This window comes from Rhopalosiphum padi, chromosome 3 (genome assembly GCF_020882245.1).
Source record: "Rhopalosiphum padi isolate XX-2018 chromosome 3, ASM2088224v1, whole genome shotgun sequence".
Taxonomy (NCBI): Eukaryota; Metazoa; Arthropoda; class Insecta; order Hemiptera; family Aphididae; genus Rhopalosiphum; species Rhopalosiphum padi.
In genome coordinates, this window is record NC_083599.1 from 22789491 (window position 1) to 22808809 (window position 19319).

The window sequence follows — 19319 nt, forward strand, 5'->3', positions numbered from 1 at the left end:
GTACAAAAAGTAAAATTGGCATAATTTATTAGATTTATGTGAATTATAATAGACAAAATTGATGGATACAACAAATTGATGTGTGTTTTTTTTGTAATGAGCTGTTAACTGTGTTACTCATTATACATGTTATCACAAATTTCTGCACACAGGCCATTCTCTTCATCACGGAACGTAGCGAACGTGGATGCTTTGACCACAGTTTATGGCTATGGTGGCATTGTTGGCAACAAGTTTGCAATTAATCGGCCTGGCAGTATGAGTGAAACCAATTTACTGAAGTATCGTCCTCAGAAAGATGGTGGTCCGACATCCACGGTCAGGCCAGAATCAGCGCTGGGTCTTTTGCAAGGTACGTTTTATATAGTTTTGTAGTATTTTAGAACTTAAATATCCACGAAAAAAAGTATCCACCGATTCTTGAAAAAATGGAAAAATGTTAACCTATGGTAATGTAGCGTGTTGTATTGTGCATTTGTGCCGATAGAAATAAGGAGAGATGAGTGTCGTTATTGTTTAGCATATTATAATGATTATTTGAAAAGTCTATATATTATATTCCATAAGGTAATTTTAACTATATATTCCACTATTAAAATTAAAATAAATTAAACTCTACTTATAAATTAATTGTTCTATTATAATTAATGTAAAATAATACGTATTTATAATTAAAATGTAAAATGATTCAAAATGATAAAATATTACCATATATACTACTACTAATAATATATTTATTTTTATTATTATACATTTTTAAACAATACTGGTAAAATGAGTTTTAAAATGCATGAAGATGTTTTAATAAGTACCTAAATACCTACCTAATTGATATTTTCAAGTTTGGAAACAATGAAAAATTATTTCATCTGGAAAACGGTTAAAAGCTTGTAATTAACTATTAACGGTTTTTTCTTAATTGTCGCTTTAAATAATTGCCATTATACAGCCTACATTTTAAAGCAGGATCTTAAATCCTTTATAAATCTGATCAAGTAAGAAATAATTATTTAATTAATTAATTAGAGCCATTTATATTCAAATTAAATTTTTAGTGTAAAGAATTTATAGACTAACATTAAAATTGTCAACAAAAAAAAAACATTATAACAAGACTTATTTTTATTAAAATAAATATTTCATACGTATCAATAAGTACTCTAAAGGACTTTTTTTTTCAAATTTTAGAAGAATTAAAACGCGTATTATAGTGTAGATAAATTATTGTTTAATTAAATCAAAACATTCTAAACTATTTAAACTATAAATACGGTATAGATAAACAAAGGTTAAGTAAACCATAAACCAAAATCACGTATAAAAATAAAAATGCGAAAATTCCATCGGTTTTAGATGATGTTATTTTTAAAGTCGTCAATATCGGGAGGTTTAAAATTTCTTAATTTAATAATGTCTGAAATAAGATTTTAAGTTGTACAGTATTATCAATACTATTATTTATTTACTTCCTTGTTAATAAAAGATATAAAGCATCGTATAATTGGGAATTTAATTTTTCTGTATTTACAAATTTTCAAAAATATTTGCGATATGTCGTAACAGATTATATGATATATAGTTATATATTATATACATAACCAATTTATCTAGTATATAGGAATGATTTTGATCAAACAATATTGTTTTTATATAATATATATAAGACGGCAATGGTATAATTTTCCTGAGTTTAATTTAATTAAATCGCCGTCAAAACGGTAGCAGGAATTGTTATGAGTTCGGGGAAAATCAGCTATATACTTAATTAGCTTTTTGCGTTAGTATAAGTATATACGTTCAGAAGTCGGTCGTGGAATCTGTACCAGGTCTGGGGTGGTAAACCTTTGTCGAGTTAAACCCGATTCTCACCACTACTATTACAATTCGAGGTGAGCCACGTGACTGTAAAGTGTAAAGGATATATTATACGTTATAATAATATACTCGTATATTATTATGTTACGCGATGGAGAATAAGTAGCTTATATATTATATGGTTTAATTTATATAACTTAAAACATGCATTATTTAAAAAAAACGCTAACGTTTATTAATTTATTTGATGAACACAATTATTTTAAGCTGTTACAAAACAACATTTTTGGAAAAATATTATATCCCTCTACTATTGTATTTATCGTTATCATTTTTAAGTATTTTCTCTTTTAACTGCCGATAATATACATTTTCAATTTTATATCCCAATGCAGAGCTTTGCTGCTGAGTATTTGGATCTATCAAAATCAAATTTTAGACGATAAGTAGGTAGTTTATTAGTTATTAATAATAAGCGATTAGAGTATCAAATATCTGAGTACTCCAAAAAATATCGTGCTTTGAAATGATAAACTAGAAACGCATATTGCCGTTGAAAAATGTAAAAATCTTATTTCTCGACGCCTTCAAAAACGTTAATAGCAGTTTTTGGAATGACGAGTGTTTCGCGTGAATCGGATCACCCGGTATACACGCGTGTGTGCGTTGTGTGAGCCACGAGGTATATGACGACGACGACAAAGATTTACAACAACTCGCGCGCGCGGTCGCGGTGTGCACGTCGAACGTGCTCGCGGGTGGCGGTCGCGGCGTGACCGTGGAGGTCAAACTGCGACGACGAAGACGCGGTGGCGGCATCGAGGCGACGGGTCAAAAGGTCCCGTGGCGGTGGCGGTGGTATTGATCATCGTGGCGGGAACCGCGGAGGACGCGAGCGGCGGCGGCGGCGGTATCATCACTGTCGTCGTCGTCGTCGTCGTCGCCGCCGCCGCCGCCTCCGTCGCAAAGCTATCGCGGACCACCAAGACCTGGTGCTATATACATATCATTGTATATTATATACAATATCGTACAATATTATGTGTTACACACACACACACCGCGTACACACACACACACCGCGTACACACACACACACCGCGTACACACGTACGACGCTACGCACGGCGGATAGAGCGTTAAACGGGCGGCGTGTGGGCGGTGTGAGGGCGAGCGGGTTATTATACGTGCGGGTGGCGCGGCGTATGCCATAGGCATCACGCAAGCGCGCGAGCGATATAGTCGTTCTGTATACCTATGCACGAGAGCGCATATAATAATATAATGTTATAACCGCCCCGCGGGATATTTGCGAATAACAAAATCGTTAGCCGCGCGCATCGCTCTCGTCCGTGTGAACTAGTGACCGCCGCCGCCGCGCCGTGACTGTAGTACCGTTGCTCGCGTCGCTCCAACACCGCGTCGTGTTCGCGTGTCGCTGCGGCCGCCTCGTTGTCGTCGACGTCACCGCGCGCGATCACACTGCAACCGCAATAACAGTACTGTTAGGTGGTATACATCATCGCTGCTGCCGACTGGCGTTGTTCGCGCGGTCGCTGGTCGCAAGTCACGCCGTATCTCAACTACTAGTCATCCTCTGCGCCCGCCGGGAAACGTTTCGCGCGCGCGTGTCTCATACCGCCGCCACAGTCGCCAACTCATATCCGATACCACATGCCCGTGGTCGCATCGGGCGGCGGCTGTACCGCCGCCGGCGAACCGGCGTCACGCGAGCCGTCCAATCGCTGCGGCGTCCGTGGGGCTGCTGGCCGAGTGTCCGTGCCGGCGACGTCGCACACGCTCGTGCGGCGCAATTGTTGCGGCGGACGTCGCGGCCCACGGCCCCGTCTCGGTTGAGCGGCCGGCGCGCGACCGTCGCCCCCGGTGGTTGGCATCGCGGCGACCACGATGATGCATTACGCCGACAGGTCCGCGCCGCCGCCGCACTATTCCGCGGCCGCCGCGAAGCTGCACCAGCTGCAGAACCAGAACCATCGGCACGGCGGGCAGCCGGCCAGTTTTGGATTGTACGGTACGTAGCAGCACGGGATCTCTGCTGGAACGCCGCCGACGTCGTCGCGTCCCCGACACCGCGCCGCACCATATCCTAAATCGGGTCCGAATATTCTAATAGAGTGTACTACTTGTAGACATTACGATCGACTGACTGGTGTGGGTTATTGTGTAAAAGACTAACACGATTTTACTACGAAATAGTCACTTCCCGCGTTTAACCTCCACCTCGAGATACTCTCGACAATACCCACCACACAGGGACGTCTAAAGGGGAGACAAACATTATGAGTTTTTAAAAAAATTCTTAGTTTTTTATAATTACTTTTTTTTTTTTTTTTTTATAAATGAACTGTTTCTGATTTTCATTTATTTTTATTATTTAATTTTATTACTCACTCCGATCAAATAATACAACGAACCTATATTACTTACGTAAATATTCTATACATGTTTAAGGAAAAAAAGTTATAATTTCCCTTTCAAAAGAGATCCAAATACAATTTTTTTTAACTAGGTTTGATGTAGTATATTGAATATGTAGAAGTTAAATTAACTAAATATCTATATGGTTAAACAAACATAATTTTTAAATAAAAGAAAGGTACTAAAATTATTTAAATTAATTACCTACAAGCTGTTTACATAATTGAGTAACTTTGTAATAAATCGTACCCAACATTAATATTAGTAACTGGAACAAGATTAAATGCATTGTGTACCTTATACAGTATAGTAGGATATAACCTTGGTATATCAAGAATTAACCTCAATAAAATATTCAAAGTAGCAATCAGAGGAGCGGATGTATTTTGATTACCTACATACAACATTAGTACACTTGTAAATAAATGATTAATCTACATTAATCATTTATTACCACGCACAAAAGCCTTTTTGGGACCTTAAATAATATTTTTACGTTTAGATTTAATAACAGGTCAAATAACTTTAATATTAAAAATAATATTATAAAATGGATTATTCTGAACGAACAATTTGCTATGTTAAAATTTAATAAGATACAAACAACACATACAGGTACAACTCCTTCTATCTCGGGTATGTATAAACTATAGAATGCAAATACTGAGTCTATCTCTAAATTTTCAACCATTTTCTTCGCAAAAAATGAGTTAGTGGACGCCCTGTAAATTGCAATCTCCACCTCCATATAGACATTTACAACGAAGTAGGTGTTTTTAGGAAAGTAATATTTATATTCTGGTGCTGCTACACGTCAAAATATCGAGATGATCGTAGTATTATCATTTAATATTTTAAACCAAGCAGTTCATACCTACCGAAGAAAATTAATTTTATCGGAGACCTATAACCATTTTTATTCAATCGTACAAAGTGTAGGATGCAGGTACAATGGTATATTCTATCGGTGTATCTTGTACCTAACCTACCTATAGCCATTTATTATCTTGATATTGTTAACTGGCTACGTACTAGTTGTGAACAAATTTTTCAGGCCAATATTATAATATTCAAATATTGTGGAAACGATTTTTTGTTATCAAATGTCTTGCAAAAGAACAATCGTTATTCTTAAAAACGTTTATTTTATAAACTTATTGTCATCATAGATTTTGAAGCTATTTTTTTTTTTTTTTTTGAAGCAGCCTGTATAAACGTTATAATCTATTAATTTCACCACCAGAATATTGCAACATTTGGTTGTTGATAAACGCTTCCTTTTTGGTCTTTTTTTTTGTTCTCTTTAAAATTTCGTATAGTTGTACAATTTACAAATTTCAAAACGTCTGCATCGTTATATTATAAACAATTATTGGAAACTTGTATCCTATACTCACATGGTACTTTTTCCGCAATTAAGAAATACCGGGTTAATTACCACCCGTAGTAGGATTTATATAATAACATTACATATTTCCAAAACTCGTTTCCTTACAACCACTAGCCAACGATTATGTGGTAAAAGAATGGTAAAGCAGCGTCGTGGAAACGATTGTGCAACGACAATGACAAGATTCAAGTTTAAAAAGTAAGAGGGTGCAAATATGGATTTGTAAACAACGATGTGTTTGTATCATGCGTATGACGTAGTGTTGCCGTCATTGTTTCTTTGTAGTAGTTGTTGTCATTGTCGTCATACCGTTATAATTAAATGGTTTTGTTCGGTTAGATTTTGCAGTTGTTAATATCAGTCTAAATTATTCAGATAGCATATATAGACCATGGTATATCACGTTTGACCGATGATCTATACACTTTATGCCTATATTGTATAATTGACATCCTTTCACACATAAAGTCCTGAAAATGTTTGAGGTTTCATGAAAAAAAAATCATCTAAATTTAAATGATATAGCTCTTCAAAAGCATTATAGATTTATCACATATATTTTTTGAGTATTTATTTATTCCCATTTGGAATATGACGTTTCGTGTCCCAGCGTGCGCTATAAACTATTTAACTACGTATGTATGTAGTTATTATACGTAGTATTTATACGTATGTATCATTCTGAGCATAATGAAATTGACCAACTTGGCCACTTCTAAAAACCCATATTTTTAATTAAATTTTATCTTTTGTTAATTGTTATCTGTATTGTTCTGTAATGTTATTTTGTTTATCTGTAAGTAAATTATGTTGTGTGTTTTAAAATGTATACAAAATAAGGTTCGTCTCGTCAATTTATCATAAATAAACGATAATGTTACCAACAAATAGTGGTACATTACAACATACCGTCGAATATTCTATTACATGTTATGATATTATTTGACGACTGCCGTGCACGTTTCATCGATTGCGTTGCGTTTGCAGGTTCCAGCCTGGTGAGCAGCACCGGAGAACAGACGCCGTCAATGGCCAGGCAATACGGCGGTTTGACGCGGAAATACGTGTCAGACGGCGGCGACGAGCTGGCCGCCTGTCTGCCACCCGACTTGCGGCATCTGTTGTCCGCCACCACGGCGGCGACACCGCAATCGCACCACCGGCAGACGACGACGCAACGGTTGCAACAACACGGACTGCTGCAGAGGAGTACCGCGGCAACGGCCGCCGCCAATTCACTGGTAAGTCTTTCGCGGTTTATTGTATCTCGTGCGAGTCGACAACGATCATCACAACAGTCGTAGTTTTGTAAATTATGCTTTTTAAAATTATTTTCAAGTACATAGTGTTGTAAAAAAATGTCTCTGATAGGCGATAGTTCAAACATTATCTAAATAATAAGATAATAAGATTTAACAGATAATTCATTGAAATTTTAACTAGATATCATTAGCCATCAGTATGGACAGAGAATGATCAATGCATTACAAATAATCTATAGTAAAATACATAAAATAAAATCATATATTCTGGCTGTAGAACAGAATAATCAACACCTCCCCTACAATTTATAGGTATATAGTATATAGTATATACACATACTAATAAAATTGAAATTTTCTTCGCGAAAATAAAAAAAAACATATTATTTAGATAATCTATGTCAGATGACAATTTTATTTAAATAAATATATAAATATATGCATATAAATGAATTATTTTTATTTAGAGAAAATTATTTTTATTTTAATGCAATTATCTGTAGAATCTAGAATCGAGACAATACACAGTCTACAAGTACAACAAATATAGATACTTAATTTAAAAAGTATTTAAAACCTAATCTAATCTAAATTTTATATGCATTTAAATATTTTAATTCATACATATTGTTTACATTACGAATCAGTTGAACCGTCTATTTTTAACATTTTCATATTTTAGTTGCATTTATTATATAGATTATAAAACATTTTACACACATGTTACATTTGGCGTAACCGCGTAACCATAAATTATTCATCTGTTTTCTTTGTATAAGTTATTTTAATTTTAGTCTAGTCTATAGTTACAAAACGACTATAGAACGGGGATTATGTAGAAAAGTAATTTAAATTTTCAGAACGCTTTTTTATTTTATATTTTTATAATGTATATTTTACTTATTTTCTAAAATATTTATATACTATTTTTCGGTGGTTGATTTTGAAGTAGTGCTCATAATGTAATAAATTATTATAAAATACGATTATAGTACATTCTCAAACTTACTGCACATATAGGACATTAGTATATGCACTGTGCGTACGCGATAATTTGAAAATAATTATATTTTTAAATTATACTATTTCATTTTATGTATTTAATTATTATTCTTATTTCTTATACATCTATAGTTGACTGTAAGAGTGATTATATTGTACAGGATACTAAACTCACTATGTAAAACCACACTCATTAACATGGCCTGACAACTTTTTTTAAAAAATATTGAGGGTAACTGAACAGTGAACAGCTACTATTTGCAATAATGCATACCACAATATGTATAATTATTTAATAACACGAAATACAAATAAATGACTGTACATGTGATGAAAAATTAACTATAATAAGACAAAAGTATTATTTTACAATTTTATTAAAATTAAAATAAAACATTTGGAAAATGTGTGATGATAATTTTATTTTATTTAATATAATATTTTTTATAAAGATTATATTTTCTAAATCGAATGAACACATTCATTCCTCATTTTTTTTTTTTTTTTTTTGACATGGTTAAAGTAAATAAAAAAAAAATAGAAAAAGTATTTGATTTTTTGAATACAGTTACTGAAATAAATGATACTATTTATATTGATACTATTGTATACTATTTTCAAAAGTATTTTAATTATATATTTTAGTACTTAAATACATATTTGTTTAAATAATACTTATAATCGACTTAATCGAGTACTGTACAAGACTGTAACTGTGTCGTGTGTCTTATGTCCTTCTCGTGATTGACCCATCGATGTTGTAACTTCAAAAAATTATGATTACAGAACAACACAGCCGTGATGAGCTTGTACGGCGCTGGCGGAGGCAGGAAACCGTGGTCATCGTCGTCGTCATGGTCTTATCACGACGACACCGGTATTGGTTATTCGTCAGCCATAGACCGTCGCGTCGGCGGCACCGGCAGGCAGGCAGCCGCTCTGTTTGGCGGAGGCAGCGGCGTCGCGGGTCTCGGAGGCCTGGACACGCACCACTACCGCAGCAGTGGCGGGGGTAGGACGATAAGTGCCGCGAGATCGCTGGGTGGCGTCTATGACGGTAACAGTCTGCTATACCGCTGTTCGACCAGTAATGTGTAAGTGTGGCACAAAATATATTACATGATGCACGCGATTTATAAGAATTGGAGCCAAATTCCATAAAACCGAGTGCTATAAAATCAAGTTTTATAACATTGTTTTTTGTTAAACCTATTAAATAAATTCTTTTAAAAAGAGTTCTGTAAAATATTAAAATTATAATTTGTAATCTATATGTGTGATAAGAAACGTACGATAATATATGAAAACAATTAAAGAGCTATAACAACAGTTAAACTAGACATTTTGAAATGTTTTCATTATTTATAATTTTAATAATTAAAAAATAATTGCATGTATTTTTAATGTTTTCAAATTATTTTAATAGTGTACTTTATGGTATTGATGCAATTTTATAAATTGCGTAAAAATAATAATAAAATCTAATAAAATAAATGATAGTAGTTATATAAAATTCAAATATAAGCCTCAATTTTATATTACTCAGTATATAATAGATTTCTAGCAAATTTTATTGATATTTTTTAGTACAATTTTATAGCACTCGATTTTTGAAAACTTAGTTTAATATAATTCTGTGCATTGCCGATTTAATATTTATAGTTCAATCAGAAAGAAAAGGCTGGGTTTGGGCAGAGCAATATTATATTTAGTGGTTTAAGTTCGTATTTAGGTTTGAAAGTGTGCTTAACAAATCATTGTCATTACGTCCACCTCTTCCCCATCCCTAAAATGCGCTACTTATTTTTTTTTCAAAAATATGTAATGAATATCATTTATAAGTACAGGTTGAAATATTTATTGTTTATCATTCGTTTTACTTAAAATATTTTCCCACTATTTTTATCTTACAAACATATTATTATTAAATGAGGTACCTATAAGTTAGAATTTAAAAAGAATTGGAAAACCATGTTGTCAGTTAAAATTGATTTATTAGTTCGATCGCACCAATATACAATGAATTACAGACGAATATGGTAGGTATTGTGTATACTGTAGATGTAGCGTGTACCACCTCGTTATTGAGTGGGTTACTACCTATAATGTATGTCTTAAATTTGAATTTAATAATAAATATTTGAAAAAATGATTCCAAGCAAAGAAGGTTGAATACATTTTTGCCAAACTTATTGCATTTATTACATTATTAATAATTTATTATTTATATTTATCATTATATCATTATATCATTGTTATTAACCTTAGAGTCAATACTGTCTATGAATAGGTCCATGGCATAACGTATGAATATATAATAGCTTAAAATGAATCTGAATACTTTAAGAATATCATTGACCATTAGGTATGTGTAGTAAAATATAATAATATACGTAAAAGATTCAAGACTACACAAATAATATTTTTGAATTACAACAAAATAACTAAAATTTCATCAATATTTAAACTTCAACAAATGTCTAAAAAAATACGTTTATATATTTTAAATATTTTTAAATTGGTATAAGAACCAACTTATCTTATAAAATATCTTATAATACATTTTCAAATTTTTGACTAAATATTATATACACATATTTTTTTTTATCTACATCTATAAAAAAAAAGTTTAAAATACCATAATTTTCAACTAACAAAGTTGAAGTGAAATTAGATAGTGCTTACTACTATGGAAAATTAAGTTGAGTCAAAGTAACATAAAACTAATAAGGTAAAAGATATTGAAAATTTAACTTTGTAAAACATATTAATCTAAAATAAAAAAAAAAAATACATAACTTAATTATTTCATTAATATTAAATATTTGATATGATTATAGAACATAAATTTATTTACTTAATTAAAAATTAAATACTTCAGTAAGCACTTTAATATAAAGTATAAACACTAAATTTATATAGGTATAGATATTAAAATATTTTTTAGTAAAGATTTTCTACAATACATGATAATATATTAAAAAATATTTATCTCTATAAAGAACATTTTACCTAAATACAAAATATCTTGGCACTATTTCTATTGTCTTGTGTACAATTAAACAATTATTATAGTATGCATATTTATTCTTGTCTTTCTGATCGTGTCATTTTGCATAAAAAACCAATATAAAACCCTTATGCATATACATTTGCAATTACTCTAAAATACTGTAAAAAATAAACAATAAATTATTTTATTTTTCTTTACAAAATGTGTATATAATTTGTTTTCAGAGTGAGTAATTTAAAAATGATATATATCGGTTTTACAATACTTTGTTTTTTTTTGCATCTGTGTAACTACACGTTTTATGAAAAAAAACGCAACTCAATTTTCTACATCAATGAGGATTCTTTCTAATGGATAATTTGATCTAGTTTGTATTAATAAGATAGTTAAGAGTAGAAAACACAGTATAAGTTCTTTAATTGGGTAAACGAATAAAAATTGATTTTATTTTTTTGTTGTTACTAACTCAAAAAAAAAAGTTGATAAGTGGGTATCGCTTTACTGTGTGGTTGGTGTCGAATGGGTTAATGAAAACTTTGTATTGTCTTTCGTTTGATTTACATCGCAAAATTTTAGTCCAGAAATAATTTTAAATAAAAAAATAATGCAACCGTTTTTTGGGAAGGATAATGGACAATGAATGATAATGGTATCTTATTTTTTAAGGAAAATGTGATCATCCTGTAATGAAAGCGTTAAATTGTAATTTATACATTATACATTTTACATGAAAAACGATTCTGAGTGGAGATGGTCAGTCAATAAAAATTCTAAATTTAAACGCGTATTAAAAAAATATTTTGACTATAATTTTTAAACTTTTAATTGGTAAATAAAAAACTTATGAGGAATCTTGTATTAAGTTTTCAAACATATTTACTCAATGGACATTTTGTTTTTATTGAAATTTATGTTTAATTAAATATACAAGGTTATACTTTACTAAGATTTTTAACCAAATATTAAATTAATCTAAAATTCATTGATACTTATTTTTTTTATTTTGTTTTGCTTATAAGTATTTTAGTTCAATATTTAAGTAAAAAATAACAATTTAATATTATGTTTTTATTCATAATATTTTTATTGTAGAAACTCGAAACACTCCTTATTACTTTAGTGGTTACTTTTGGGATAGATGCTGATGATCTGTCTTCTTCGTTCAGTATTGTTTTCCATATAGGTACAATGGTATTCAATTGAGTTTAAATTGAATATATCCATTATTGTGACCTTAATTCAATGACAAAATACACTCGACATCTATGACAGAGTAGGTATCCTTGTTTTTTTTTTTTAATTTTAAAATGGAAAATGTCTGAGTATGCGGTAAATAGATTGATGAATATTCAAAAATCCTTGACTTTTAAATGTAAATGGCAATTTGAAAATTGCAGTTGTATAAGAATTCGATCATCTTTCCAGTATCTGTTATAAACATACTGTCATTCAATATATTGTTATTTGTTATTTATTACTCACTCTGTGACATGACATTAGGTTATTAATAATACATTCGCATTATTATATGTCATAATAGTGAGATTAAAAATGTATTAAATAATATTTATGAAATAGAATTCACCTCCCTACAATTCAATAACTATATATGATAGCTCTATGATTGATGGTGATGAAGTTTTTTCTAAGACAATTGACAGTTATATTTTCTTAACATTATATTGAATTGAAAATAATATTCTTTTGATGCGTATGCAAGTTAATATTAAATAATAACGAATTGAACGAAATAAAAAATTAAGTATGTCAATATTTTATATTAAAAATACTAGTAAATGAAAGTTTTGTTGTTTTTTTTTTGTCTTTTACATAACTACTCAAAACCACTCGATAATTTTAAATAAAAATTGTATCAATAAGTTTTTTTGAGACTCGGAGAGTGTTTATGACTATTCCTATATCTATAGGCAGATATAGGATGGCTCATATGTGAACTGAGTTTTTGCTTATAAAAATTGAATTTTTTTTATTATTATTAAATGACTACTATCGGTCAGACTATTTGAAAATATATTACTATAATACTGTTTTAATTAGTAGAAATATGGCACATAAAATATTTTACGAATATAGGTATCTGTTTTAAAAAAAATAAACAAAACGAATCTTATAATCAAATAAGTACTTATAAACAAAATTATAAAGATTACTTTTATAATTTGCAATCATAATTTAATTTTTTAGCTTTTTTTAATTCTGTATTTTTTTTTTATGTAAAAACATCAGTATGTGTACACATCTTAAGGATATTAAATTTACGTTTACATTTAAATATTAGTTGAATATAATTTGTCTATAGTTTTTTTGTGTCTATATTAAAACTATATCCTGAATTAAGAAGCTGAAAATCATAAATTAACTATTGTAATATTGCTTTTGTGTTACGTATATATTTCGACTGAAGAAAAATAGAAAACGATATTAATTTTGACCCGGGCGAAGTTAGTTAATACCAGCTGCTATTGCTCTATGTATGCAAATCCCACCTAACACAAATATTACACCGAATTGACTTTTGAGTTATGTGTCATAACACTCATAACTTATGACTATAATTTGAATAATATCCAACACAATCAACGGTTGTGCCGGTTGTGGTATTATGACTGCAGTATTATCAATTATACGTATTTTATGTATTTTATACTCACTCGGTTTGTATATACAGGCCTGACCACCTGGAAAGAAGGTGGTACCAGAATCAGCATCAACGACAAACCGGCAGCAGCGGTGGTCGACTGATTAGAGGGCTGGGTGGAACCAAACACTTGTCGGACGTGTACGACGACGACGACCTGCTGCGACTACAGCAGCATGATGACGCCACAGTTGCCGCACTGTTGCTGGACGATGTCGTGTTGGGCGGAGGTTACAGCAGCAGAAACTCTGTAAGTATATAATGTATTAATGTCATAGAGCGACCACACGTGGGGCCGCCTCTAACCATGGATGGATGTGGCAATCGCCGTCTGGACCGATGTAAATTGGGTCTAGTTTTATTTTGTTTGATTATGTTTAGTATAATATATGAACATATTTTGCAAATGATTGTAAACATTCTTAAATGTAAATTGTTTACATAAAATATCGTATTCAAAACATTGAAATAGAAATTAAACCAATTCCAAGAATTATAGCTATTTTATATTAATGTAACTTTATTTATTTTATATTTCATAAAAATTGTTGGATAACTTGTAACTAGATAATTAATTTCAGTCAACCCCATGTGCTGGCACTACCACGGTTATATCTACTAACATCAATGAATACGCATATCATACTACGTATTTAATACGATATGTGTTTGTGACAGGACTTTATGCCGTCTAGACCGAGATCCCGATCATACGGTGGTGGCGAAGATCCGTCGTCCTCGACGTCTTGGCGACACTGGCCCGACACCAGCGGTGGATCCGGTTATCTGGGCGGCGCTTTGCGCGAGACCGCCATCGGTTCATCGGCAGCAATTTACGACCACAATGGCCATCGTCGCGCGACAAATACTGCGATAAATTCCGCTACGGCCGATCAAAAAAGGTAAGATGCAGTTCACACCCACCTTTTTGGAGTCTTTGGAACTTAATTACCTATTAATGATCTTTAAAGAACCATATGATAATGAGTCGTATGGTTTTTAAGTAAATTTTTTTATTTTTTTCATGATATATAACGTATTTACATATTATGCACTGAATCCAAAACTGTATGTATATGTCTTATTCTATAATATATTCTACATAGGTTTCCATAAGTTTTTTTATAATATCTCCAAAAAATACATTTTTAGCACCGGTACTTTGTTCAAATGCATTGAGACATTTGAAACGAGTTCTATAAAAAGCATAGAAAAATGTAGTAAATTATGTATATATAATACGATCGAGTAGTTGTAACTCGATATTTTTCTTGTCCCTTGAAGTATTTATAAGTTGTGTTTGATATATAAAACTAAAAAAATACATTTGTAAAATGTATTATTATTTTTCTTGAAATTCGATTTATTGAGACTTTACTATATAAACTGAATATGAAAAATAATCTATGTATTTTTGATGACGTAGTAACTGGTGTCGGTAACAATTCGACGATTGTCCGCGAAATAGTATTTTCGATTTTCTTTTATATAATATACTAGCCGATTCTGGATTTTCCTTTGTATTAAACTCAGGGCCTGATTTAGGCATTTTGTGGCCTTAGGCGAAATAAAAAATGTGGCCCCTTATTGTCAACAGTAACATGTATAGCCATAGCCCCCTCCACAAATGAGTTGTATAAAACAAAATAATAATTTATTATAATTTAGTATTTACTTATACATTTTCACAAACATAATTATAATGTTATACATTTTTTTATTTCTATAGGCTACAAATTTCTTGTACCTATTATTTTAATTTACATTTTACGATGATGAGGATTAATTATTTTATATGATATATGATGAAAGTAGTACTCTAAAAAAATAAATAAATAAATAATAAGGTTCATAAAAATTCGAGGTGCTCTAATAACGGAGGCCATAAGCAGTTGCTTATCCTGCCTAATGGTAAATATGGCCCTGATTAAACTTTGTTAAATATAAACTAAACAGATTTGAAATACAGTTTTTTTTTTAAATTTTATATACTAAACATAAAATTCAGATATAAAATTATATTACATCATATACATTATTTTATTTTCTGTAATAATTTATACCCAATATAAACAAAAAAATATTCGTTCTTCGCGATTTCACAAATGCCTGTGTTAACCCCTCTTTAAAATACGAATTTCAAAAAAGTCTTTCTTAGTAAACCTATACATAATTGTAAAAGTAGTACACGCACTTGAAATTTTAAATTAAATCGGCTTGGCGGTTTTGGTTGTAAGCTGATCATAAATCAGTCATTCAAGACTTGTCTTTTTAAAATGTATAGGTATACAAATATATGTTTCACATCTTTCGCAGATGGGACGTTCGGCGGCACAACCGCCGACAGCGGCGGTACAGCGACGGTGGCGGTGATTCGGACCCGCGACGGTCGTACGATTACCACCAACACCTGCAAACGGCGGCCATGATGAAGTACGGCACCGCAGGCCGGCGGTCGCGTTCGTGGGACCCGTCACCGTCGCCGACACCGACCGCTTACTTGAGCGGCGGCGACGACGGCGGCGGTTACGGCGGCTACGGCGGCTACTGCGACTACATGGACGACTACGGCGGCGGTGGCGACTACGAATCGCTGGCCGCGCTAGCCGCCGAGGAAGAACACGACGAAGAGCTGCAACGCGAGGAGAAAAAGGCCAGGATCAAGGCGGAGATTGCCCGGCGCAGGCGGCAAATCGAGGACAACGTCCGGCTGCACGAGGAGCTGCTGCGCCTGGCCCGGATCCGTGAGAACGCCGAACACGAGTATTCGTCGTCCATGCTGCCATCGCTATCCGCTGCAGGTATATATGAATCATTAAATCAATAATACCGGCAATATAATAATACAGTATAATATTATACCTGTCGTGGTGTGATGACCACGTCATTTTAATATTTTCGACGATAATAATAATAATATATTATAATTTATAATATATATTTTATGAAAAATAGTGATGGTAGTTTTAAACTCTAGTTAAATGTTACATTTTTTTTATTGACAGACGGTAGGAATAATTATTGTTTCGATTAATACACTTAATACGAACTCAATAGTATTATTATTATTAATTATATCAGTTAATAAACAGCGACTGATATTGCTATTATAAACGATTTTATCTTAGTTTCTTAGTTTACGTTTGTAATAGTATTATGTTACACGTTCACCAGTAAGTGAACCAAATATTATTAAAATTATGTTATTATGCTCATGAAAATAATTTAAATGAGGGGATCATTTAATATTTCGATGAACGATAAAAAAATATCCATACCATTTATTCACGTAAATTTACCAAGCTCCTATATCTAAATGTATATATAATTAAAATTATACGCGTAACGGAACGGATAGTATCATTCATTTATCGATAATAATATTATATTATTGCCGAGTACATAATTTTAGTAAATATTATTTAAATAATATAGGGTTGGGCGAATAGCTGTTTATTATATTGTTCGTAAATTAAAATAGCATTATCTATTGACGATACCTTACTTAGGCAGTGATGTTATTTGTGTTCATCAATATTAAACTTATGGATGCCACTGCATTGTATAAAAATCTGTAAGCCAACACAACTGATATCATTGTTAACCTTTGCAATATCGTTACATCTGTTGTCTATCTTAGTTAAATGTTAGTTTCATTATGACTCGGAAGCTTTTGAGCAAGTGACAACAAACCTTTCCCTCTCTGTTGTGTTGGCCTAAAAGTGTATGTTTAACGAAGATAGGAATGCCGTATTCATTAGTTTGATATTAATGTTTTGTGTTACTATAAACGTACGGTATATATTGTGTTATGATATATTATATTATATATTGTACACGATAAACGTCGGGCGATAAATCGTTTAAAAGTGGGCACGACCTCCATAATTCTCAGTGCGAAAAGTGTTTGCACTCGTTTCGGAGACGACATCTTCTTTAAGACTGTTACGTATAGTATAGGTCATTATTTATATGATTTCTATTACGGCTGCAGGAAAAAAGACACAAACCATGATACGAGTATTGATCGTCGCCTCCTAAATGAGCGTATATACATTTTCCCCGGAGATCGTCTCACTTTATATATAGATTGAACTGGACTTATTTACGATACTTTTCGTAATAAATTGGAAAATGAAAATTTCTTACCGTATAAAATACCTTATATATAAGTATAATACATGCATACATACACGATACACATATCTGCAACATCAGTCGCTTTATACCTATATATTATGTAGGTATATTAAAATAAAATCTTTAATTGTTCAATCAAAAATATAACATATACAATGCCAGAACTGCAGATAAATACGTATTTAATTAAGCCATTCATAACGTATGACGTTTATCCCGTGGGTTTAACTCGGTGCGAGTTTCAATCATAAACTGGCGGTGGATACATGATACCAATAATAAAAGAAGGAACGCGTAGTCTGTCATGATGATAAGATAAGCCATATAATATGAACTACGTAATATATACACATACTATGTATGATAATTATATGTTTTCCTTTTACAATGGGAATACTGTTTCAAAATTTTGGCTCGTTTGTGTTATCATTATGGAAATATGTAAAATTTTACAAAATATTTATTATACGAAATATCGAGAAAAGACATTACAATTTATAAATATTTTACAAAATTATATTTTCAGTGTAATTGCTTTGTATTTTGTATATAATTTTTTAGTAGTTAATAATGATAGATTAAAACTGACAATAGTGTAGGTACTTAAATCGTGCATAAATTGTTTCACTAGATATACATTCTTAAACATTATTTTGTTTTTGAAATTTTACTAAACAGTTTTATTAAAATGGTGACATGTTTTACAAATTTTCTGTGTATACCATGTGGTATTTTATTAATAGTAAATCAATGAGTCAAAAACATTTTCACTGATGATAATGTCCGTTAAAATAAATATAGTATAATACGTATATTCCGAATATCTGCCGTCGTACATACTCGTAGTAAAATAGTTAAATTTGTTTAATTGAATTTACATATTTTCAAGTATATTTGAAGTTATATTTAAATATTTTATTTATGATCAATATAATATGTTGTAAAAACATAAATTTAAAACAGAATACTAGTCTACCAAACTTTATTGATGTGCATGCATATGTGTTAGGTTAAAAGGTAACATATTATAACAATATAACTAATATGAAAAATAATAATAACATAGCTACTCGATTTTAGTTAAGTGTAGATAGTAATGTTTTGAAAAGTTATATAGTATAATATTAGTATACAAAATATATCAAATGTTTTCGAAGTTTCCATTCAAAATGTTTGTATGATTGTCAATGGTCATACTACTCATACATGATAATAATATAATACACTCGTATATTTTTACAAATTACTTGGATTTTAAGAACATCTAGCGCAGATAAAATAAACTGGTATATAATTATATAAGTAAAATAAACTGAAAGAAATGACTTCCAAATTATGTCATAATATATAGGTACGCTGTGGTAGAGGTGTGTTGTGTGTGTGTGCGTGTATTACACAGCTATACCTTTATATTATGTATAGGTAGGTATTTATATTTAGTATATTATGTAATATGTATTTTGCATGAATGTATAATATATATACAGTAGAAATCGGTTATAACAACCTTACAGGAATGAGTAAAACTTATGTCTGATTCCACATGTTATATACTAACCTATAATTGATTTGTATTAAAAAAATATATATAATATATGT

General features: G+C 31.4%; 1 protein-coding gene across 4 annotated transcripts in view; it reads left to right on the top strand.

The window, feature by feature from the left end:
- LOC132927539 (mediator of RNA polymerase II transcription subunit 12-like) overlaps positions 1-19319 on the top strand; it is an 84161-nt gene that overhangs the window by 55654 nt on the left and 9188 nt on the right. For all 4 annotated transcript variants that reach the window (XM_060992081.1, XM_060992083.1, XM_060992082.1 and 1 more), the window contains 6 exons: positions 153-352; positions 6632-6885; positions 8695-9002; positions 13611-13830; positions 14259-14482; positions 15897-16381. In XM_060992081.1, coding sequence (XP_060848064.1) covers positions 153-352; positions 6632-6885; positions 8695-9002; positions 13611-13830; positions 14259-14482; positions 15897-16381 — 1691 coding nt within the window. The remainder of the gene's footprint in view (positions 1-152; positions 353-6631; positions 6886-8694; positions 9003-13610; positions 13831-14258; positions 14483-15896; positions 16382-19319) is intronic.